This window comes from Sinocyclocheilus rhinocerous, unplaced genomic scaffold, assembly GCF_001515625.1.
Source record: "Sinocyclocheilus rhinocerous isolate Xijiao unplaced genomic scaffold, SAMN03320098_v1.1 scaffold140, whole genome shotgun sequence".
In the NCBI taxonomy this organism is placed as follows: Eukaryota; Metazoa; Chordata; class Actinopteri; order Cypriniformes; family Cyprinidae; genus Sinocyclocheilus; species Sinocyclocheilus rhinocerous.
Window position 1 is genome coordinate 3,952,756 of NW_015642053.1, and position 27,082 is coordinate 3,979,837.

Sequence of the window (27,082 nt, forward strand, 5' to 3'; positions counted from 1 at the left end):
TTCTTGGGGAAAATTAGGAATTCTGAGGGGCACTCTGCAGGAGCGGGCACTTGAGGGCGCTCTGGAGGAGCGGGCACTGGAGGGTGCTCTGGAAGAGCAGGCACTGGAGGGCACTCTGGAGGAGCGGGCACTGGAAGGCGCTCTGGAGGGCGCTCTGGAGGAGCAGGCACTGGAGGGCGCTCTAGAGGTGCAGGGCTGGCTAACTCGGGGGAATCAGGAGACGAAGGAGGGCTGGACGGGACCAGAGAGTTAATTGTGGCATCGTCCAACGGTGTAGTAGCGGCGAGCCCGCAGAACTCCCACGCATACTCCACAAACGGGAGATCCAGGCGAGCTAGGGTGGCGAACCGAGCGGCAACTTCCATAGCCGTGGGGAGAAACTGGGAAAACAAAAAACTTTCAACAAATGAAAACAAAACGGGGAGAAGGGGCGCCGCTTACTATTTTGTTAGGTCTGTAATTCTGTCACGGGATGGTACTGTGAGGAGCACGGAGCGAGGAACAAGGAGACGCAGAGTCCAATTCAAACATACAGACTTTAAAAATATCCAAGGGAACAGGAAAACACACGTAGCAAAGGTTGACATGAACAATTCCAGACAAGGGAGAACAGAACGGGCTCGAACTCAAATAGGGCAGATAACGAGGGGCAGACAGGTGACGAGGATAACTAATAACAAGGAACAGGTGACTACTAATAATGGGAACAGAAACCAAACCAAATAAGGACAAACAGGAACATACACGTGACACCAACAAAGTAATGTATGGGTCAAAATTATCGATTTTTCTTTTATGCCAAAAATCATTAGGATATTAAGTAAAGATCATGTCCCATGAATATATTTTGTACATTTTCCTACCGTAAATATATCACAACTTAATTTTTTATTAGTAATATGCATTGTTAAGGACTTCATTTGGACAACTTTAAAGGCGATTTTCTCAATATTTTGATTTTTTGCACCCTCAGATTCAAGATTTTCAAATAGTTGTATCTCAGCCAAATATTGTCCTATCCTAACAAACCATGCATCAATGGAAAGCTTTTTTATTTAGCCTTCACATGGTGTATAAATGTCAATTCAAAAACTCTTACTTGCAAACAGTGCAGACAAAACATGTGGGATGGTAAGTCTTCCCAAGAGCAGTGACCACCTCTCCTTCCACAAAGTCTCCACAGCCATTACAGCGAGTGCCATGAAGCCTCTGGTAGTCCAGTGTGCATAGGTACTCCCCGTTCTTCATGAAGAAACCACCTTGGGCCAGGTCACAACCACACACTAAATGTGAATACAAGAACAGAAAAATCAGAAATTAGAATAATTAGTTTAATGAGATCTTACAGAACAAGACAGTCTTGAGTGAAATCTGAAACACACCATCTTCAAAATAAATGACACTTAGTTTGGCTCTTTTGAAACACAACTCAGTAGTCACACAAGTGCATCTCTTTTGCACTGGGATTTACACATTTTGGCTGACAGCAAACATAAGGTCAGGGGGCTTATGCTTATCTTGGCTAATGTGTCTGAGGACAAAGGCGTACAAAGAAAGAGTTTGGTTCGCTGAAGATTTCCTGAGGCTTCAAGATGCTTTCAAGACTCTAGCCCAAGTTCAGACATTTTATATAGGTCTGCATGAATAGGTGTGTTAGGTCTGTGTCCTCTTGGCAAGCGTGTCTATGTGTAATCCTGCCGTCACACATGCCAAATCTGTCTGAAAGCTCCTTGGCAGGCCGAGACTGATATTTAACAGCTTGTTTAGCGTCACATGATACCCCCTTCTCAACAAGCCTACTTTTCTCTCACTTCCTCTCTCTTTCTATCTGTTTTTCTCTGTCCATCCTCCTACATTCCAACCTGTAAAAATATTAGGAGGGCAGTTTTCCACCATTTTATGAAAATAGAGTGTACATTTACAGGAAAATATGGGGAAGTAATAGCATATGATGCAGACCACATTCAAACCCCCATCTCCAGTTTTAGCACCACAGCTTAATGTGTTTGCCACAAGTGTGCTAATATATTTTAAGTACCACTTGATATTATTTAATAATTTAACAAATCATTAACCTGTTCACCGTTCCCTGATGTAGGTTAATGATCGATGACATGCAAACCTTTTAAAATGTATTTTTGTTTATTTTTATTTTAAATATTTTAAATTTTTTATTTAATTAATTTAATTAATTTAGAAATAAAGATATGCTTAAATGCAATGTTTTCTTATGTTTTTCCCTCATCTTGTGATTTGGCATGACAGGCCAAATCAAAGGTCATCACAGGCCAACTTTGGCCTACGGGCAACACAAAACAGCACATATGTATACACCTCTAGTTAGTAAAAGTGAGCAAATATAGTTTAATTGATAAGGAGATTCATTCCCGTCTTTGCCAAATGAATAATCTGACCTAAAAATTTAAATCATCATTTTGTTTAAACGTTTTTCACATTATGTTTTAAACACAAATCCAAAATGTTATTTGTAGTCCCATTTCCACAGCTGTTAACATATCTTTTGCTTCGTTGAATCTGTCTTCTGTTTCTGGAAGATTAGGTCCATTCAGACAGACGAATGTGACAAGCAGGTGGCTGTGGAGACGGCAGTGATTAGCAGCAGAGAGAGAGAGTTGTGTAAGAGTCTCGCAGCCAGTGCCCTCACTTGTGTCTGGCATTTGGGTAACCTTCACTGACAGGGTACAGAATGCCAGGATGCCAGTTTAGAAAATGTCATACCCATTAATGTTGTTTCACACACATCTTGTAACTACAGACCACAGGAACACAACTACTATTCTCTTCACTACCATGGGCCATCTACAGTTAACTAAACTACACTATAAAAATATTTTTTTGAACTTGTCAGTAATCTTTAGTTTATTTGCATATATTTGACAAGAAAATAGTTCAAATTTTCACATTTAATTCAATGTTTTACATGCTGTTTCTTTGTCATTCATTGAAATGTACACACATTTTTGTACAATTTAACAAAAATTAAAGAGTAAAAAATTTTTCTACACCAATGTATTTTAGTATATCAAATATTCAAATGATTTTTGATTATTTGATTATTTTAAAATATTTTAAGAATTAAAAAAAGATAATTGTTAAATAATTGATTGCATTTTATAAGTTACAATAATGGAAGTAAGAACTTATCATTTAGCCCATTTATTACCATTTTATTGTTGTACTGGTATTGATTTAAGCTATATTCAAGGTCCTTTGTTATACTGAAAAAAAACTTTGATAACTGTCGTTGCCACTATGAACCTGCAGGGCACCAGAGCCGTTTGCACACAGCACCACCTTTTGTTCAAAAGTAGCATTGTTAGGTGAAATCTACATATATCTGCTACATATACCTTTCAAAACGTGTCTGTCTATATAACCTATTCACCTTTTAAAACATGTCTATATAGGCTTTTAAAACATATGTATTCTTAAAGGAATAGTTCACCCAAAAAATAAAATTGTATCATCATTTACTCACCCTCAGGTCATTCGAAACATGTATAATTTTCTTTCTTATTGTATTGAACACAAAAGAAGAAAGAACCAAAATAGTTGTTGGTCCCCACTGACTCCCATGGTAGGGAAATAAATACTATGGAAGTCAATGGGGACTGTTTGATTACCAGCATTCTTCATCTTCTTTTGTGTTCAACATAAGAAACAAACTCATACAGGTTTGGAACGACATAAGGGTGGACATAAATGATTATAAACTTTTCATTTTTGGGTGAACTATTCCTTTAACAGAAGAGTAGCAGTAGTTACATGGACTGGAGTGTCTGGGAGTTCAACTGTGTGTGTGTGTGTGTGTGTGTCGTGAGCAATGACGCAAGTGTAATGACGCTCTCAGCTGTCTGTCAGATCCCTTCTCAACAGAACAGCCCGTTAACTCCTCCCAGAACAAACATCCATCCATTCTCTCAATCACTGAGCCAACCTCTCCATCCTCACACTCTGCCTCTGTCTGAATGGAAACAGAAAAAAATGATTCATATAAACTACTGGAAAGATTTAAGAAGAGTAGGGACATTTGATTCAACTCAAATGTGACTTTTCAGTTCAGATTCAGTTCATATACCATGACGCAAAGAGCTTCAGAAACAAAGCCAAGTTACAATCTGTTCAGAGTGCAGAAGCGCAAGCCCCGGGTTTCCCATATAGTATATGCAGACATCAAACGAGCTTTCACAGACTTCATCAATATTTTAATGAGTTTCCCAGCATGCTGTTTTCTCCCTGCACTTTAGTGGACGGCACTCTTTCAGCATGGGTTCCTCTCCACTTTGTTTGAGACTTCTACTTCTGCATGGAGAGACATCTCACTCTAAAATATACTGTAACAGCAGTGGGATGTATAGACAAACACAGTCTCTGTGAAGTCGTCTCTCATCTTTTTACTGCGGTGTGATTTTATACTTAATTTGTATGCACTTAATCACTCTGTGAGATCAGCTAATGGAGCAGAAAAAATTATTCCCAAACAAGAACCCTGGCTGTCATGAGGGGCCCTTTGGCACAGAGCATGGGACCATTTATTATCCATGTGAAACTACCAACAACACCGTTATGACAAAGCACTACCATGTCGAACGCCAGGCCTGTCCAGCCTCATTACTGGAGTTCTCAGGCTGAATATATGGGAGAGAGTTAAAAGAATAGTTCAGCCAAAAAACTGCATTCATTAGAGAAGCAACAATGTATCACGGGCATCTTCTCAGTGAATCGGTAGATCTGGTTCACAAAATAGTGATTTGTTCATAAAAAGGACTGATCCAGAACTTGATTCAGTGAAGTGATTTTAATGATCAGTTGTGCGTTTCCCAAAAGCAACTATGGTCGCAAGTTCCGTCGTTACCAATAGAGTTCAATGGAACGAACCATCATAGTTAGCTAACGATGCTTTTGGGAAACGCACCCCAGGTTAATTATCACAGAATAAAGATTTAAATTTCAGATTTAAATTTTGTTTCTCACACAATGATATTGTATTAATTCAGGAGGCTTATGAATATCATATTGACTAATTTTATGATATGCTTAAGGTGCATTTGCATCATTTTTAAGGCTCCAATCCCCATTATGTGTACTTGCATGGAGAAAAAGTCAGTATATTTTATAAAATGGAAGAAACAAAGCCATATGAGTTTGGAATATGAGCTACATGAAGGTCATAAACAACAATAACTTAAGCTAATTTTGGTGAGTTCTCCAGATTGGAGACATGGCGTGATTTTCTGCGTTGACAGAGTGAGTGGATACTAATGGCGACACATCATTCATACTGCTTGTGTTGAGGTGTGTACTGTATGTACATTGAGCAAAGCTGCAAAATAAAATGCAGTGATTGTTAAAATAACCGCTGAGTCTACATAGCACAAATGTATGATTTCTGAGTCTGACCTCAGCAAGGAATGCAGGTGGTACTGTATGCTGCCTGCAAGTATAATTTAAATCCTTAAACATATTTCCTATGCTTATAATAATTGGCTGCACTGCATTGCATTGCTATATATACCACCATTCTAAAGTTTGAAATTAGCTAGATTTTATTTTTTGAGATTACTTGAGTCATTTTTTGGGAGATGAAAATCTGAGAAGCAGTAGACTTAAGAAAAAGTCTGTTAAATATCACTGCTGAGAAAAAAATACATTAAAGAGATGCAATTTGGGATTTTTCAAATGAGACAGAAATATTTCAGCAATGTTATCTCCCTAATCTAAGTTAATATTTACTATTTTTGCAAATTTTTGTATAATTTGCAAGTGAATCTATTATGCTAAATCAATCATTCACAAACAGAGCAGTCTTTTTTGTAGACTTTAGTTCATGGACATTCTTAGGATGACCGCTGATTCCTGTCCCAGCTGCATGCGTGAAGCCACAGTATTACAGCCTTTGGTCTGACATTACAGGGCTAGTTTCAGACACACATCACTGCATAACAGTTTGTGTTTTGTATCCAAGGCAACTTGCTGACTTAATGCTGGGGTTTAAAGAGAGCAGTAAATTGTTTGTTGCTTTCATGATGGCTTACTGTGTTATGAGTTATAACGGCTTTTATGAGTGTCCCCTTCGGAGACTGACAGAGAAAGACTGGGTGAGAAATATGACCGAGGGTGTGTGTGTGTGTGTGTGTGTATGGATGCATAAAGTAGAGAGGTTGTTTTACAACTGACAACTGTTTGGTTAATGGGAGAAGGAACGGAAGGAGTGTGTGTGTGTGTGTGTGTGTGTGTGTGTGTTTGTGTCTGTGTGTGTGTGTGTGTGTGTGTGTGTGTGTATGAGTCTATGTGTGTGCAACATAGAGTCTGGCTGGTTGGTAATGTGTGTCTCTGACAGTGACAGGTGCCAGAAAAATCCTCTCCACTATTTTAGTAAGGACTGCCTGAACTTCTCTGGCTCCACATTTTTCTAAATGAGAATCTCATTAGGACTTACCACACACACACATACACACAAAATAGATATCTACATATATACCTTACTCTTCAAAATGCGGATGACCTGACCTCGACAGGTAGAAACCAAACTTCCTCTTCCTGTTGCTTAAACATACTCTGTTAAAACTCTTAAAGCAATAATCTAGATTAAATGCAAGTTAATGGGTTAGTTCACCCAAAAATGAAAATTAGCCTGTGTTTTACTCACCCTCAAGCCATCCTAACTGTATATGACTTTCTTCTTTCAGACGAATCCAATCGGAGTTATATTAAAAATTGTCCTGGCTCTTCTAAGCTCTATCATTGTAGTGGGTGGGTGTTTCTGTTTAACAGTCTAAAACGCATTAAATAAAGTGCGATCATCCATAATAAAACGTGCCTCATATGGCTCCGGGGCATGAATAAAGGCCTCCTGTAGCGAATCCATGCGTTTTTGTAAGAAAAATATACATATTTCAAATGAAATAAACACTTTTCTCTCACTTCTGCTGACTGTCGTATGCGGAAGCTTTCCTGCGGATGACGTAGGACGTATGCGTCGCATGCGCGCCTCTGAAATATGTTAGTCTCATGAGTTTGTTTAAGGAAGCAAAGTTTGCTTACTTTAGCAAAGGAAAACCAGTCTCCTCTTGGCTTATATAGAAATCCTCCGGCATTTTTCTTTACAAATACTCGTTTTGTGCTTCTAATTCATGACCGGCATTTTGTTTTGTTCTCTCTCCGCGTTCGTCACTAATCACGCAACGCAGACATCCTACGTCATTCGCCGGAACTGCTTTCGCGTATGACAGATGGCAGAAGTAATAGAAAAGTGTTTATTACGTTTGAAATATGGATATATTTCTGATAAAAACGCACGGATTCGCTACAGGAGGCCTTCATTCACCCCCCGGAGCCGTGTGAGGCACGTTTTATTATGGATGCGCGCGCTTTATTTAATGTGTTTTGTAACTTGCATAGATGTGTGGATTCACTTAAAGGGATAGTTCACCCCAAAATGAAAATTCTGCCATCATCAACCTCAATTTGTTCCAAACCTGTAGTAGTTTCTTTCTTCTGTTGAACATAAAATAAGATATTTTGAAGAATGTGGGTAACCTAACATTTGCTGGTCCCCATTGACTTTCATAGTGCGGAAAAACTGTTTGGTTACCAACATTCTCCAAATATCTTCTCTCATGTTCAGCAAAGGAAAGAAATTCACACAGATACGGAACAACTTGAGGGTGAGTAAATGATGGCAGAAATGTCCTTTTCTGGTGAAGAATCCTGTAAATATTATAAATACTATAAAAAATACTATTGGAAATAGTGTGATGTTTGTATAATCAGTCTTAGACTTCCATTGTAATTGTTTTCCATTCTTTTTACAAACTGGGTGATGAATCAAAACTATTTCCTTTAGTATTAAACTTTAAATTCTATTTACCCCAGAAAATTTCTTGAACTGCAGACATAGAATTAGTGTTTCATTTTCCTCCTATTCAATAGGAAAAATGTATCTGTGTAAGTCACATGATCTGGTTCTCACAGAGAAAAACAACCGATCATAATACATGATCAATAATATATACAACAATAAAACAGCAGTAACTTTATCAAAGCAACATCCTCCTATAAATTAAATGCTCAAATACTTGTTAAACGAATCTGTTGCTTTGAGGTCAAGACATCATCTTCTTGGCTGTGAGAATGACATCCTGAAATGACATGTTCAGGCACGCAACCCTTGACCCCGAGGGGCGTCTGCTACTCCTCATTAATGCAAACCCACAGCTGCAGAGTGACTGGCTCACACACACGCACACATGTTCACAGACAGACAGACTGGCAGTCTCTGTAGAGGTGTGTGCGGACCCCTCCTCTGCCGTCTTATCCTCCCAATGGGGATCAGCAGAGCTATTTCCAGCATTGCAGCGCTTTAACAGCTCCCGGAGACTATGCCCAAAATAGCACACACAGGCTCGCTGACTGACACAGCATTCACACACAGAGCGAGAGAAGGAGAGGGAGGGAAAATGTGCAGAAAGACAGGGTGAGACATGGACAGGAATATCAAGTGATCACCATAGAGAAGTGGGGATCAGAGCTGTAGATGTTGACTGCACATGCTCACTCTAGCGGTCTAAGTGAGCCTGTTTAGAGTGAAAAAATGAAACTAATAGAGCAGAGCAAGGCTCATTGGCTTACAACCGAGCTGTAGAGCACTGCATCTTCTCTTGCCAAAGTTCAGGTATCGGCAGGTCACCCCAGCAGAAGTACTCCTGCCAGGTATCCACAGAGAAAGTAACATCAGACCGTATGCAACAGCCTGAATCCTGATTTCTAGGAATGGAGTTGACTGACTAGAAATACGGGAGATCCATTAGATTATGGATTCCTTGTAAGTGGACTTCAAGTCACCGGCCTGCTTAACCTGAGCCCTCGTGCTGCCCTCTTCTGTGTTAAAGAAATTCGTGGCTAGTAATAGTCTTACTCAGATTTGACGATCTAGGAAAGATGGGGATTAATATACGTTAATATCCATGCAGGACAACTGGACAATGACACTTTGAGTATTTATAATGGTACTGAATGGTTTCAATATTCATATGGCACTCACATGGTAAAGTAAAGTGGGATCCAAATGTCTGATGCCATACTGATTTAATAAAACTTTTCTGATATTTTCCATGGAAAATTACTTATCATAACAATTTGAATTGAACAATCAACAAAACCTTCAGAATATATTTGGTTTGTGTGTAGTTTTGTATTATATGCATAAAAATCCATGTATGTTACTGTTACATGTATGTTGCATAACAAAATTGATGTGCACATTTAACATTGAGTAAAAAGTTGAATATAATAAATAGGTCACACTCGTCCAATTCTCTCCATTAACAAACCATTAACTACGACCTTTGCCTCAATAAACTCCTAATTTGCTGCTTATTAATAGTTAGTAAGGTAGTTGTCAAGTTTAGGTATTGGGTATGATTAGGGATGTAAAATATGTTCATGCAGAATATGTGCTTTATAAGTACTAATAAACAGACAATATGTTAGGCATGCTATTAAGCAACTAGTTAATAGTGAGAATTGGTCCATATACTAAAGTGTTACCAATAAATAATATATAATAATAAAATTTGACCCCTGAGGGGCATAACAATTTGAGTGAAAAGTTAAACTGAACAACCAACAAGAATTGAAGCATTTGAGCTGCATGAAAAATCTGATGATCATGTTCTCCAGCATGATTTCAGAATGATCCAATGAGCATCTTGAGTTTGAAAACAAAAACATCTGACCGTCTGTGCAGAGTCACATTACCAATTTCACTAATTTGATTATTTGATTAGTGATCTAGAAAGAGTGCAGAATCTAAAGTATTTATTATTTATTTTATGTCAGTATTTTTTATATTTATTCAATTTCAAAAATGCCAAACTTTTCTATCGATGAAATATTATCTTAAATAGATTTGAATCACAGATTTTCAATCTCTTTTTTAAACTTTATACTCCAACTCTGCTGGTACAAGTGAACAATCATGTGACAGATGCTGGTGTGAACGAGTTCTGGTAATTTTGCTCTTTTTTCATTTTTCATTCACTCTGTGCTTATGAAGTAAATCTTGTGATGTTTCCTAGTCTCGCACACAAAATGCATACAAATCTGAATAGTGATTAAAAAAATGCAGTGTTTAGTACTTACTGTCCGCACTGCCATTTTGTGACCGAGAAAATCTTGTCTGTTTGTTCAGACAGTATCATCAATATCCAGAATTGGCTTTTTTTATGCACTGCTTTAAAACTAAAAAGCTAAACAAAAGAAAGAAAGAAAGAAAGAAAGCTCATATAGTCAGTCATCTCAGTGATGACAGGGCACTCTCATTTATAACCTTGTTTCAGGTAACTAATGCGGCGTCAGCGATTAGTGACTAATGCGGAGCTACATGTGGAGTGAATTGCTCAGGTGAGATTAAAGAAAACCCAGAATGACCTCAGCTTCTGAGAGCTTATGGATGCACTGACATTTATTGTCAAGACCCCTCATACAACGATTTTACAGCCAGACGCAAACACCTGATATTATGCTTGCCATGGCAATGACATTCAAACGGCTGAAGACACCGTTATCTATCAACAGGTCCTCAATGTTTCACATATTGAAGTGCTGCACATTATTCAAGAACGCAGAAACTGACCGTTTTTCTTCTTTGATAGCACGTAAACAAAGGCACATTGAGCCAGTGAGCTCTCGCTGATGCTTCCAGAAGGAAATTAGTTGTCTGCTCTTTGGGACTGGCAACATGCCACCACATAAACCTTATATTCTCTTATGCAACCTGAGGGTCAATCCATATGGAGCGCAAAGAATGAAAATCAGCTTTTAGAGAGACAGCCAAAAACTCTTCAGCTAAATAAAGAAGGTCAAAACTTAATGTACAACCACAACAGACCTAAACAAAAACGTGTGATGGCAAACTCAATCTACTTCCTGCCTGTATCATTTCAAGAAGGACTCACCAAGCAAATTCAGTCAATTTCAAATTCAATTTTTCCATAATTCCTGCCAAATGATGTCGGTAAAACAGGTATGAACACAGAAGACCACAGAAGTCTGGACAAAGAGTGACTGGCCCATTTTATTAAATTATCGTGGTTGTGCAGAGGGGGCGTGATACAGCTTTGGACTAACTTTGGTTTCATTCATCAGGTAATGAAGTTCTGGGTTCCTCTCTACTCAACCCCACAAGCCATCTGCTTTATCAGAGCCAGCTTTGTTCATCTATCCTTTGGTCACATTTTTGACTTGGATGAAGACTAAATGTAATTAAACTATTTCCTCAATAACAAACAGGCTAAAGTGGAATTTGGGTCTACTACATTAATCCATCATTCTTGACCTAAGAAATGAGCTTTCAGGTGTTTTCACAATCACAAATAGATTAAGACGTTCTAACAGCCACTGTGTAGTAAATCGATCTTACCTTTGCATGTGAAACATTTTATATGGAAGTGCTTGGATTGCACCCGGAGAACCTCTCCCTTGCATGGCTCCCCACACTTATAGCACTGGATAACCAGTTTTCCTGGTGGATGGTGTGGTTCCTGAGGATGGGCCACTGTCAAAGAACACAGAGACATGGATTAGCAAAGACTTCCATTTTGGAAGTAGACTACACTGTTACACAGATAAGGAAGATAGTATTATATCATTAATTAGCTTCAAACCCACAACAATATATTTAACAGCCGACATTAACAAGTGTTTCTGTCAGGACCACTATCGTCAAAGATGATTGACAATTAGCATACAGTTTGGATTGGCGGTATGGTTCTGTTCTGGAACTCCCAGTGCATCCATGCAGCCTAGCATGGATGAGAGCAGGGAGAGCAGCGATAACCCCCCCAGGGTAAACAGAACAGAACCAACAAAAATGTATTGCAGATATCGTTAATGTTCAATAATGTTATGTACACATTTTTGAATTAGTCTGATTCAAAGGAGAATCCGAAGGCTGAATCCTGACTGACAGAGGAGGAGTTGGGGATGGAGGAGGGTAATTAGCTATTGAGCAATGCGAAAACTGCTGATAATACTGAGGGACCTTATATATGAATGCTTAGATAGGTGTCGTATTCCCATAGGTTGATGGGGATCAGCTGAGAGTAAGCTGATGCGAGCTTGACTAACTTGACCTGCCAGAACTAACGCTACGCTAGATATAAACAATTGGTCTGTAGCTAACTAAAAGATAATAAATCTACTACAACCTATACTGTATAGATGTACTACATAAGTAATTTGAATAACTAGTAATTTTATCATGACATTGAAATTGCAGGTCAGTTATGGTTTCTGACCACATTCAATAAATGTGTAAAAGCTAATGTTGACAAAATTCTGTCTCAGACAGATCATGGTAACACTTTACAATGAGGTCCCATTAGGTTATGTTAGTTAATCCATTAACTAACATTAACAATGAGCAATACATTTGTGGCAGTGCTATTTGATCTTTGTTAATAAAAAGACATCTGTTCATTTTTAGCTCAGGTCCATTCAATAATGTTAAAAGATACCACTTTTGATTTTAACTAATGCATTAGTAAATATTGAAATGAACATTAATTAAATTAAATGCTTTAATAATTAAATAAATAAATAAAATGAATTTTAAATTAAAATACTGAGACATTTCTCAGAATATCTTTTTTGTGTGTGTGTTTCACAGAAGGACAAAACTGAGGGTGAGTAAATGAAGACAGGATTTTCTTTTTAACAATTTGAGAATCACTAAGAGTAGGCCTATTATAATTTAACCATTAGTTAAAATGCAACAGTTTTTAAATGGTTTGTAATGTCCAATTACTTTTTGGCAAGGCAAATGGCACGGTTATATAAAACTGAAACTTAATTGTTTTTATAATTGGCTGCACTGTTCCTGCATTTAAGCACTGTTGCTATTTCCATAGTAATAAATATGCATGTAGATGCAAAACTAATAAACACAAACCTGAACCTCAACTAGCCTTCATTACATAATGCTTGTAACTGGCTAGAAAGTGTTTCAATGGGCCAATGTCCGCACTTTGGGTGCTATCACACAGTGTGTGGGTGTAAGAGGAGTGTTAGTAGGTGAGGTTGTTTTTTGGAGTGATCAGCAGGACAAGCTGACTGCCACGCAGTGGTTATCACAGCCACACGGAGAGGTACTCACACTCGCTGACATGAGTCATGTTGTTTACATATCTGTACTGCTCTTCACAAGAGTCATTTAGAGTCGGTACAGTTGTATAACGAAGGTCATGAGTTATTTGTGCTTTGCCGTTTACTAACTTCTGACATGTTAGCCTGTGGACACAACAGCATAAAGAATAATTCACCCAAAATAATTGGGCGCACTATTCCTTTAAAACATAAACACCACTATAAACAGACATTAAAACTCAAGTACACTCTTCAGTTGTTTATAATCTTGATAATTACATGCCCTGAAGGAGAGCAGACGTTCCACAGACAGAAATAATGGATGAGCTGTGTGCTGAGGCTCACAATACTTCAATCATTTTCTCTCGGTATCAGTGTTTGCGTGCTGTGTTTCACTTAAGGCTTTACTATGCCAGATTTGTTCAAGATCAGGCCAAGACAGTGTCCACTCAAAGCTGCTGTTCTAAACCTGGCGGCACTCAAAAGCTAAAGTTAATTCGAACGAAAAGAGCTCTGAACCTTTCAGAGTGGCTTCTCATTAGCGTGACTAGGAATCTTTCCTCTTACTCTCGCTATCCTTCCTCCTTTTGACATCTACTGCTACTCTTGAAATCACAGGAACCTGTACTCTCCGTCTCTCTCACTCCAGAATGACACTTCTTCACTTTATATCTCCTGTTCTACTGGAGATTTAATGCATGCCTCTCTAATCTAATCGTTGGCCACTTGAAAGGCTTGTGCAAGATTAACATAAAGAATCTCCCTCCCACCATCACTCGCTGCTCCTTATCAGGCCATGTGCTTAATATTGCCACCCAAAAGAGTCTCCACTATGTAATCTGCTCTGGGGGCCTGTTCAAATACTGCATGTCTCCTAATCATATATTGCATGGCATTTCTTTTCCTGTCACTTATGCCTCATGACTTTAATTAAACTCCTATTAAATTAATTGAAAACCTGTTTTCAATAGCTAACACTACATTTTTTACATTTATACATATAATTTTTTTTAAATTATTTGAATGATTTTTTTAGAATAAGTACACTTTTTTTTTTTAAATGTCAAACGATTTAAGCCTTGTGAACCTTAAGGCTCCCAGCTCATTTTAAATTCGACATAACAGAAAAATTACTCACAGTTCAGTGAGGGCATCAGTTGTGATCTATTCACTGAGTGAGTCTGATTCAAACCGTTAAATTATGAGGAAACTTGCATTAACAAGAATTAACTGATATGAGTCAACTGATCATGAATTGGACATCAAGGCTTGTGCAATGTTCATGTGTGCACAAGAAACACCGCCACGCAATGTAAAGCCATGGTCACGCTAGAATTTGAGTGCGTAAAATTTCTACAGACAATATGAAGTCACACACTGTGATGTCTTTTTGGAAAAAAAACATAGTTCCACATAAGATGCATCCAGAATGTAAACATATGCAATCTACTCCCCATTACTGCAATGCTGTAATCCTGCAGACCTAAAGTTTGTGTACTTTTAATTCAGATAAAGTTCATGCTGTGACGTATCAATCTTCTGTTGGTCATGCATCATCATGTGACATAAATTTAAAGGTTCATTAGACTTGAACTTTGAAGGCAGCATAATTCACATGAGCTTGCGTTTTCTGTCTCCCACATTTGCACGCATATGAATGAAAGTCGATGGAACTAAAAGTGTAGTTAGACTGGCCCATAAATCACTAGCATACTTGCGTTAAAAACAATCAGAGTCACTTGATCAAGGCTAGCACTGTTGGTCATTGCGCAATAAATTATAGAAGCCCGTTTCTACCACGGAATTAAAAAAAAAGGCAACTGCAACTTTTTACCTCACGATTCAAACTTTTTCCCCTCACAATTCAGAATTTTTTTCTTGCAATTTCGAGTTTATATCTCTGAATTCTCACTATGTTTTTCAGAATTCTGAGTTTACATCTCGCAATTCTAATTTTTTTGCAGAATTTTGAGTTTACATCTTGCAATTAATTTTTCCCCGCAGAATTCTGAATTTAAATCTCACAATTCTATTTTTCCTTCGAAAATAAGCTTTCATAAAAAGACACCACCACACTCGAACAATGCAAATGATGAAAGTACATTTGAATTTTTAATGCACATTAAAATTGCCCTAATTTTAATCGCAGTATGGAAGCTCTTATATGCAGTATAAAGTAAAGAAATGGACAGCGTCAATTATTTTTTCTCTAATGAAGTTGTCATGGATGACAGGAATTTCCCCTTTGTCTGGACGAGGTGGTGAGCGAGCCACTAATCAGTAATGATAAGATTCTGGCAGGGTTTTGTGCTCAAGAATGCTCCTACCAGCCCTTGAAACTGAAGCACAGGATTTTGTCTCAAACTAGCCCCCTCTGCCTGAGACAGCTGTTGCTATAGCAACCAGCTCTACCAGGACGGCAACAGCATGATACCGGGAGCTCGTACGGTGGAACCCCAGAGTGAAGCTGCAATGTCGACAGACAACGGCAAGCTACGAATGAACTGTTTCGTGTTTTTCAATCACACAGATGGGCTAAACTAGGAGAGTTTCCTGACATATGCTGTAACTAATACAACAGCTCACACTGTAGCTATATTAGGCAGACACACAAAAGGCAGATTTGGACACTGCTACAGTATGTATCTCTGCATTCACCCAAAGGCAGAGTATGCTATCTCTACTCTGTCACGCTCGACGCAGATGTGAGGGAATGTGGGCAGGTGGAGAAGAACAGCACAGCTAAACACTGAGGCTTCCTGAAACACAAACACTATGAGCCTCATTCATGAAACATGTGCAAGACATATTTATATGTAAATTGCCTATAAAAGATTCTGAAATTGTTGCACGAAAATAATGGTTTTATGAACAATACACAGAAATGTGATTGCCTAGTTTTTCATGGATAAGATCTGCAGTATAATTTAAGAACATGGTAAATGGTATGAACAAAATCTTATATCACCCTCATGGCATGCTACATGAAAAGGAAAAATTATATAAATTTTGAGATTTGTTAAAGATTACATTTAACCATTATTATTAAATTAATAGTGTTTTTTAAAGATTGACCACAAAAGTAATCTGAATGTAAAAATAGGCAATTAGCATGCACAAATAAATTTCCAATAAAAAAATAAAATAAAATAATTAATAGTGTGATATGTTATTACAATGTAATTTATTGCTGTGATGGCAAAGCTTAATTTTCAGCATCATTACTCTAGTCTTCAGTATCACATGATCCTTCAGAAATCATTCTAATATGCTGATTTGGCGCTCAAGAAATATTTCATATTATTATATTGAAAACAGTTATGACGTATTTTTTATGTTTCATGATAAGTATAAGTTCAAGAACATAAGTTCTAAAGAACAGCATTTATTAAAAGTAGACATTTTTCTACCAATATAAAATGTTTGATCAATTTAATGCGTCCTTGCTGGATAAAAGTATTATTATTATTATTTTTTTAATCATACTTGTTACGGGGCTGACAAGACGTGAGGCCTGCGGATCCATGTGCAAGCTTTTATTTAAAGCACAAGAGGTCAGAAACACAGGCAGGGTCGAACAATGGCAAACAGGTATATGGCGGGCAAGACACAAGAATAATCCTAGGGCTAGCGTAGGTCAACGATCGGCGAACAGAATCAAAAGGGCGAGACTAGAGGGATAAATCCAGGAAAACAGGCAAAGATCAGAAACCAAGAAAACAGACAGGGCAAGACTAGGCTAGGACTGGGAAACTAACGAGGGCTCTGTAAAGTAGCTATCACTGCTGGCGATAAGCGCATACAATACTCGGCAGTTTGATAGGAGTCAGATTGAGTGATATATAGTGAATGTGTGATTGGATACAGCTGTGTGCAATCAGTGCTGTGTGCAATCAGTACAATGGATGATGGGATATGTAGTCCGGGATGATGCAACAGTTTGTGTAGTGCGAGAGTCAATGTAATGGAAAGGGTGACCTCTGATGGCAAGCAGACGGAAGTTCATGGACCGGATTCGTGACAATACTGACCCTAAACTTTTGACTGGTAGTGTATATTCAATAGACAACTTCAGAATATGCAACACTTGAGTTTAAAAACACTCAAAACTGTAAAACTGATATAAACCATGGTACTAAATCTAAATTCTGATCCACGGAACATAAACTGAATTCTATATTAATACAGTTGGTACAAATACATCTGCCACAGTATAACAAAATCTCACACGGTATATTCTGTCATAGCACCCAGCTAGCTCTACCGCTGCACAAAAACAAATGAAAACGCTGACCCGTGGTGATTTAATGGATGATATCTGTCCATTAACACACACAGATACACATGAACACATTTAAAAAGCTTATGATGGTGTTAAGTAGAGTTTAACACTAAATTATTGCAGGCTGTGTAACTGGAGAGGGTTATTCAATCCTGAGGCAAAAGTGTTTTTTGAGTTGAACTGGCGTTCTGACTCAGAATGAGTGTGTGTGTTTGTGTGAACAGAGTGAGTCAATGTTTTACTCCTCACCACTGCCTCCAGCAGCCATTTTCAAACTACACATACAATACATTCCTCCTCAACTCAGACCATGAAGGTCTAAACATCTTTTTGTCTGAGAGACTGTTTCACCTCTGCTAATTTTAGCAGAGTTTAACCTTACAACAACCCCTGTACTAATCTCAGAATTAGCTCACCTCTCAACTCAATACTTGACCCCTACTAACCTTTTGCGCTCTGGCCAAGTACAAACGACCGGTCAATCCACACGTGTCAGGGCTGGATGCTAAAGAGAGCTTGTTTTAGACACAGACGTGGACCGATTGCTGTCTTTTGCCCACAAGTAATATGTTCAGGGTGAAATATTCATTTCTCATAATCATTTTGTATTGGATTGATATTATATTTGTATTGTGATGAGCATCTGGCTCCCCTCCAGTTGATGTCACGCCGGCCCTCACATTGCTGGCCCACATCCAGACTCACAAACAGGGTCTGTGGCCAAGAGGAGGAGTGAAAAAACGGAACAGTGTTGGCAGCACCTGATAAATATCGTCTCTCATGACCGCTGCCATAAATTCAGTTGACATCTTATAGACACAGAACAGATATCAAAATTCATAGCCACCACATTCTTCAGGACCGAGAAACACAATATAGTCAATTTGTTTTTATAGAAGCGTATAAAACAAAATACACTACTGTTCAAAAGTTTGGGATTGGTAAGATTTTTATATATATATATATATATATATAAAACTAACACTTGCTTCTATAATCTTTTTGTATTCTATCTTTGTTTTTTGTTTTTATTTATTATACTATTAACAAAAGCAAAAAAGGCCTCTAACACTAGCTTGCTCTATTCTTTTTCTATTCTATCTGTTTTCTTTTTATTTATTATATGATTTTTAAAAACCTTGCTATGTGTACTGCATTAAGATAACTGAGACTTGTTATAACACTTGCATATCTTTGCTCTTTTGTTGATTTTGATTGCTTCCATTGTCCTCATTTGTAAGTCGCTTTGGATAAAAGCGTCTGCTAAATGTAAATGTGTGTATGTATATATATATATATATATATATATATATACATACACCTCTTTATGTTCATCAAGGCAATATTGTGAAATATTATTTATATTTTCTATTTTATTTCAAAATGTAATTTATTCCTGTGATAGCAAATCTGAAATTTCAGCAGCCATTGCTCCAGTCTTCAGTGTCACATGTAATAATTCTATGAAAAAAATGTATTATCACAGTTGAAAACAGTGTTGTTTAATAATTCTGTGGAAATGTGATATTTTTAAGGAGATAAAGAAAGTGCAAAAGAAATAGAAAGTGCAAAAGAAGCATTTATTTGAAATAGAAATATTTTGTAACATTATATTTGTCTTCACTGTTACTTTTTTATCAATTTAATGCATCCTAGCTGAATAAAAGCTTTAATTTCTTTAAAAAAACAATACCTCAAACTTTTGAAAGAGTGCATGTCTTAGAAAGTGTTTCTTGCTATTCATGAAAAATAGATGCAACTTCAAGGTAGAACATGATTACACATACTGATTGTATCATTGTATTGATTTTCATCTTTCATCTGCTACTGCTATTATCGTACTCTTTGAACAACTTCATCTACTGAACAGGTACAAGACTACATACACTATGTCAAAAACCAACTCCGTAAAAATAATTCTTAATAAAAGTGAAATAAATACAGCAGAACACTGCACCAGTGCTCTCTAGTGCAATATTATCAGTATAATTCATCATATTTTGGCTGTGGAAACCTTTCGCTGATGAAGATCGATATATAGCCTAATATAAAATCTCATAGTTTTAGTCAGCAATGTGTCATATACTGGGGCTTTGGGATATTGTAGCGGGAATCAATCCCAGTAGATTGAATTTACATATTTTACCTGAAATAAATTCAGCAAAATGGAGTCTACAGTAGACTTATACATTTATATGTGATTCAATATCACTGAATTCGTAGATAGTGACATAGTCTTTTTATTGCTGATTTTATTCAAAAAACATGCTAAAATCTGACCCCATAAGACCATTTGCTGTCTGTCTGATTTAACTTGAGATAACTATTGGGTCTCAGGGTAAAGTATTATTATTATTAAAGCATTAAGTTAAATATCCTCTTTGGCATGCACACAAATACATAAAGCTTACTCACCAACCGAGCAAAGGACACATACCACTGTGATAAGCAAATGTGATAAGCATATCTGTACCACAGCCTATGAGGCGTCTGAGATCAGTGACTGATGTAACGTTCCCTCAGGTGTAATAGCCAAGGGATAATGACATGTACACACATATGTACACTTATTAGTCTCTGTATCTGACTTCTTGATATCTGCTTTGAATGTGGCTGACAGATTTCTATAATTTCCTTTAAAGAGTGCACAGTCATTCTGATCTTTCCCTGACATTAAAAGGCCAATAAAATACATATCAAGCCAGCTAAGAAAGTAATGTTGGGCCACACTAACACAAAAGGAAACGACTGACGTTTTGGTCAGATGTTAGCTGTGCTATATTTTCTGTATTAATATCATGATGAGGCTAAAATTTAAATCAGAGGGCTTTTACACGGAATATGTCTGCTGCATAACAAAGAAAATAAAGTAATTTCTTGGTGACTAAATTATACTTTTGTATGAGGAGGTAGATCACATTTACATTCATTTGGTAATTTATTGACATGTAATGACACTCAAACCCCAAACTGTAGCTATAAATGGCTTAATCCTCTGAAATATTTACTCAATAAAAAGTGTTTGTTTGTCACTGCAGTTAACATACATCAAGCCCAAGTATATATTTTTTCAATCAATGGTACTCTAGAATTTTATATTGCTTCTTAAAAGCCTGTTTTGTCAAAGTTTAGGTTGATAAATAGGCTTAAAGAGCATTTCCAACATATTTCTGCTGAGATCAGTGTGCTATGTGGGCAAAAAATAGGCTCAATAACACTGAAACTCTATGTAGCAGACAAACAGTTTATGCATACAATGTGAATACTAGGCCTATAACCCTTTCATATGGGTAGTGAAATAAATATGTGCAGTTAAAACAGTCCTTAGAGACAATGTCTTTGGCAAATTATCATTATCCTAAAATATCCTGTCCTAAAATATAGGGCTACAAAACTGGTATATCCATTCTTCTGATACAGAACAATACATTTTTAGATCAGCAGTCTCATTTACAATCATGTGAAGCTCTCTGTGACCATTTATGGAAAGGTTATCAGAGTTATGTGCCTTTGACGTGAGTCCAACGTGAGCATTCCCATTTAACCACTGATAGTACAGAGAGTATTCAAGCAAACGTTGAGTGGAGTTTGGATGTGTGTGTGAGTGTGTGTGAATGTGATTTCATTGCTAAGCTAGGCTCAGACACTACCCAGCTGCATGCATGGAGGAAATGGACAATCTGTAAATCTGGCACAGTGGGGAATGAGATTGCACTAATATATGGTTTATATTTATTATTATAGATTTCTAAACTATATATTTTAAATAATGTGAATTTATCATTTAAAATATTGTAGAAATGTCTATTATGCTTTTGTTTGTGTATTAGCTTGTGGCAGCTAGCCTGTATGTTAATGCACTGAATAAATGTTTAAAGAAACTCCATGCATGTATTAATGAACATATTATGTGCCATATACATAAAGCACTGACATACACGTGTCTGTGTGTAAATACAGGTGTGTGAGGTGGGTTTGCAGTGTGTGTTGTGCTGTGATTCACATGGGGTACGGCCTCAGCAACAGACCAGTCATCGCCCAGTTGCCATGGCTACAGCGATAGGCAAAATGCATTATTGAGTTCATTCTGTCTTAGTCTCTCTCTCTTCTCATGTCTCTTTCCCTCGCTCCCCCTCCCTCATCCTGCGCAGACCACTATTAGCTTTTACTAAAGCATGATCTACTTTTCAAAACACACACACATCGCTGCTACAAAACATCCTTCGCCTCCGTCTCTGAGTCGTGACAAGGGCTTTCTTCGGGAAACAACCCTTTTTCCGGAGAAATCCCAAACAGGCACGCACTGTGCACTGCCTGCATTCAGTTAATAATTCAATAGCCTGCTAAATTCCTACATAGTGTTACACAACATCTCTGCTAGAAACTGTGCCATCAGAAGCTCCTTTTGTTGAGTAACAGTCAGTTTTTTGTCCTATTTGGGGTGTTTTTCACTGTATTGTTTTAACCAGGCGGTGTGGTCCTGAGGCCTGAGTAAACATGATAATGAAGCGTTTAAGATTCACCAGATGTTCCTGCTATAATGCGGCTTCCCTCATCAAATAACATGAAACTTCTGAAGTTACTGCCACTTAATATTCGCAAAGAACTCCCAGCATAAAAGTCCTGCACAGACAGTTATGCACATTCACACACAACCAATAGACATAGCAATCACTGTATTATTTAGACTAGAATGTGTAAAATATGTACCAGACCACACAAACGGTGATATATAAACATAAAAGTCTATAAAATGGTCTTCTGGATAATAATAAACACACATTATGTTTGTATAGCACAATGTGCAGCCCACATGCTGAGAAGCGATTTAGTGGTAAAGTAATCGTCTTTAAGACCAACCCAAGACAAACACAGACTACAATTCATAATTAGCATTACATTAACTGCAAGCTTCAGAATTGCAAACAAATACAAAAACACAAGCTTTCTCATATTCGCACCACTATGTGGTCGACCAACATGAGCTTTTTAACATCTAATGCCAACACAGGTATCTAGAGAGCAAGGTGGCTCATATTCAACATAATACCAATAAAATTAACAAAACTTAATGGTAGCAAACAATGCATTATGACTATTTTACACAATATATAGCCTACTAGAAACAGAAAATGCACACAATTTATTGTTTTACACTTAAAATACACAATATATACTCAAAATAAATTGTAAAATATATTTGATTTTTAAGTTTTACATTATAAAAAAGTGCACTATTACAGTTGTTTTACTATTACAAAATATACTCAAAATTATTTAAAACATGCACTATTTTACACAAAATATATGCTTAAAAATAATAATTAAAAAATGACAGCAGAAATGCACACTATCCACTGAGTTTCACTTGATTTACACGTTATTAAAAAATAAACAAAAATTCACACTATCCAGACAAAAGTGTCGGTAGATTTCCAAACGAACATTAGTGAAATATTATTTTCTGTTGAGAAATCTATCAAGCAGAGTTATCAACAATCTCAGAATAGCTTAATGACTACCAATTAATCGCCCTGTCCAAAAAATCAGTTAATCACTAGTACCACTATGTTCCCTTCTGCAGTATCTCATTCATTTTTATACACCGCAATCCTTCTAAAGAAGCAAACTGTCCTTCCTACACGCACGCAAATCTCCCACATGCTGGCCTGGTTTTCTCCCTCTGCATGAGCTCTCTCTCCTGGTCCCCACCCAGTGCTGTGAAATGCCATGCTACCTTTCTCCTTCACCATGACCATTGGCTCCTCAGTGTCTGCTGGGGCTCTGATGTGGAGGATCAGAGGGAGAGAGCTGCTTCCTCCTGCCTGCTTTCTTCCTTGGGTTCTCCTGCTTTATTCCCCCACTGAATCCAAACGTGAGGAGACGACGGAAGAGAGAGCGAGTGAGAGCAAGGCAACGGCAAGATGACAGCAGAGGAACGGATTGAAAGAGCTTGCACTCTCAAACTAAGCAGCCACTCAGCAACTGCTGGCTTGGTCTTCGTTTCTCGAGCAGCCCCCCCTCTCCTCATACACACGTATACCGTGTGTGTGTGCTTGTGGACTCTGCCCTGGCTCTTCTGAAATAACCAGGTTGCAGCTGCCGTGTGTGACAAATGCAGATTCCACAGCCGTAATCCCTCCCAGTTCGAGACACCACCTTAAATTCTTCAAACAGAGATGGAGGGGACGGGCACATGTGACTCAGTTTAATATACTGCACATTTCTATTCTTTCCTATTCTCTCTCTCTCACACACATACATATTGTCTCCCTCCCATTGTTCATCACATGCTCTGATTAGCTGTGTTTATTTCAGTGAAGTGCTGACTGCTGCTTTTACAACTCAAACCTGTTTGATGCAGATGAATTAGCTGGAATATAACTCACTTTCATTGACCCACGTATACTGTATGTATAAGGTAAAACAGGAAAACTGTGATATGCTATCGCTGGCCTTTGAGGGATCAGCTAGTCTCTCTCCGGACTATCCACGCGTCATGGCTGTAGATTATAGGATTACTAGGCCGACAATTGAATTGGGGAGCTTATTGAGAGGCGTTATTAATATTCACAACGGTGCAGTGGCGTCACTAGGGGTATAGCGTGTACTGAGAGAATGGGGCTGCTCTGACGAATTACCCAGAAGTCTTGGTACTCGCAGAAAAGAGGTGGTACGTGTATACACTTTTTTTTAGCTCCGTATTTTGTGTGAGACTGAGACATACTGTTCTAAAGTTTGGGGTCAGTAAGATTTTTTAAAATGTTTTTGAAAGTCTTATATGCTTGCCAATGCTGCATTTATTTGATCAAAATCAGTATAAACAGTAATGCTGTGAGATTATTAGTATGATTTATTAAACAACTGTTTTCTATTTTAATATACAGTACTTTAAAGGGGTCATAGGATGCGACATGCACTTTTACAAGTTGTTTGAACTGAAATGTGTGTTGGCAGTGTGTGTACACAACCACCCTATAATGTTTTTATTTTTAATCTACTAAAATCTTTACCCCTTTCTCAAATCGAGCCGATCTCAGGTCTGTGTGACGTCACAAAAACAGGCCCCTCCCACGATAGTTTGATTGACAGTGGCGTTTCAGCACAGACTGGACTGGTGTCTTACCTTAGACCCGCCCTGAGTGAGCTGTCATCAGTCCACCATTGTTTCACCGCCGGAGCAGATGCAAACAAGAATGTCTCCTAAGCGATTGAGGTGTTCTGTTGTTGGATGTAATAATGAACATAGCAGTCGTCATTTACTCCCGGCATCTGAGCCGCTGAAGACGCAGTGGATTACGTTTGTTTTTGAAGGGAATGCGCCCCCGATCTACCTAAATGCGTCTATGTTCGCGTGAATCATTCATGATCCAGCTTCACCTATACAGAAGAAGTATGTTTTGTAATTAATCTTTGCAAATCGACTTTCCTAATAATGTGCTAATTAGCAAGTTTCACGATGAATGCGGCTAAAGTAAACAGTCCCTCAGAGAGCAGCTCGGAAGAGAGGGGCGGAGTCAGCACTTTTCATTAAGACCCTAAAGAATCATATCAACTTGTGAAAATGGGCATCCGATGACCCCTTTAAGATTTATACTTGTGATGGCAAAGCTGAATTTTTAGCAGCTATTATGTCAGAATTCAGTATCATGTGATTCTTCAGAAATCCTGAAATGCTGATATTGCTGTTCAAGAAATATTAATTTTTATTATCAAAGTAAAAATGGTTGAGTTGCTAAATATTTTTTATGGAAACTGTGATACATTTTTTCAGGATTCTTTAAAAAGCACAAAGTTCAAAAGCACAGAATCTCTTTTAATCAGTTTATTGTGTCCTTGCTTAATAAATGTATTTATTTATTCATTTATTTATCTTACTGACCCTTATAGACCCTGAAACATTTGAATGGTAGTGTATCCCATTGCATTTAAATGTATAGATGTTTCTTCAACTACAGGCACTTTTACATCAAAACCAAATTTTTTTTTTTTTTACTAAAATCTTTTTGAGATGTAAAAGTCATATTAAAACACATTTTTTTTAAATACTACTTTTGAAAATCTTGCTATACTGTATATAGATTTTATTTTATTCTGGTCCCAAATCAGACTTTTCTTTAAAAAAAAAAAACTTCATTAAAATGTTCTAATTATAATAATCTAAACAATCTGTTAAAATAAACTATGTAAAGTGTGGCTGTCCCTCAGCCATGATTTCCATCACAACCAACAATTTTGCCTCTAATAAAGTTTCAAAAGTTAGTGTACTTGTTTACTAAGGAGACAACTGTAAAGATCAGCTGAAATATGATGTGTACTGTGTGACGAAAACAATTACAAAGATTAACATCACTTGTAAATCAAAGAGTCATTTAAAAAAGCCTTAATTTAGCCAAATTATACAAAAAATATATTGAAAATATTATTTAATTTTATGTATTCAGGAGATACAATGCTAGCTATGAAATTAGCTTGTGCACAACTCATTATACTCCATTATATAAAATGTAATAACCACACAATACATAAACTGAGATGTGTTGGAAATTACATTTGTTGGTTAGGAAAATTATGGTTCAGATAAACATGCAATAGCACTGTTAAAGACAAACCAGCCAACAGGGCCAAAAGTGTCCATAGCCTTGGAAACAGCACATGGGTTGATATGGTTAAAGGAGATTAACGGAATTTTAAAGAAGGGAGGATGTGTGTGTGTGTGTGTGTGTGTGTGTGTGTGTGAGAGAGAGAGAGAGACAGAGGGTGTCAGCATGAGAAGGCCACAGACAGCAGGTGTTGGATAAATAGAGGAACTTAAAGTCTATTATATCATTAGAAAGAAGAAAACAGCTGAATATTTTGTCAACAAGCAAGAGCAAAGAGAATGAACTGAGCCAAAGCAACAAGAACACAGCTAGACCACTGTTATTACTCTCCATTTATATGTACAACACCACAAAATGCTACTACGACTACTTTATGAATGCTTTAATGCTTGTTTCAGAATAACTAACATCATTTTCTTATATCTCTGACATTCTAAAACACAAGACAGCGAATAGAAACGAATAATAGTTATTGAAATATATCGATGTTCTTAGGGGTTTTCGTGTGTTTCTATGTGATTGCTAACATGTTCTAGGATGGTTGCTGGGATGTTTCAGTTGGTTCCTTATGCCGAGTTCACACTGCACGATATTAGCCCGATTTTTCACTCGCCGACAGGTTTTGTGAAATCGCCGACAAATGCCCGACATCGGAGGCAAATCGGTGCTCGTTCACGCGAGTGACAATCACGCAGTGTGAATTATCAAAGACGCGATCTGAGGGAATCGCCGACACGTCGCCGACGCCCGCAAAATATTTGGCATGCTAAATATCTGGAGCTGTCGGCGATTCTTCCTATTGTGAAGTCATGCAGTGTGAAACCCCCTGTCGCCGATCCATCGTGCAATGTGAACACAGCAGCAACTGAATGCTACCCCAGATAGTCACGCAGTGTGAAAACAACGGCGATCCGACGAGTTTGAAAATCGTGCAGTGTGAACTCGGCATTACTGGCCAAAAAAAAGTGATTTTCATCTCAAGTGATTTTTCCCAACCATTTTGTCCAAAAAACACAAACACACACCCTTA

At 37.6% G+C, this 27,082-nt stretch overlaps 1 protein-coding gene across 19 annotated transcripts in view; it reads right to left on the reverse strand.

Moving 5' to 3' along the window:
- The window catches only part of ablim1b (actin binding LIM protein 1b), an 82,476-nt gene that overhangs the window by 35,245 nt on the left and 20,149 nt on the right, over positions 1-27,082 (reverse strand). For 18 of the 19 annotated variants that reach the window (XM_016572408.1, XM_016572414.1, XM_016572412.1 and 15 more), the window contains exons 2-3: positions 11,444-11,578; positions 1,100-1,283 (exon numbers count right to left, since the gene is read on the reverse strand). In XM_016572408.1, the coding sequence (XP_016427894.1) occupies positions 1,100-1,283; positions 11,444-11,578 (319 nt within the window). Of the gene's footprint in view, positions 1-1,099; positions 1,284-11,443; positions 11,579-23,186; positions 23,564-27,082 lie in introns of those variants that run through there. The other variant, XM_016572406.1, reaches the window with a different exon arrangement.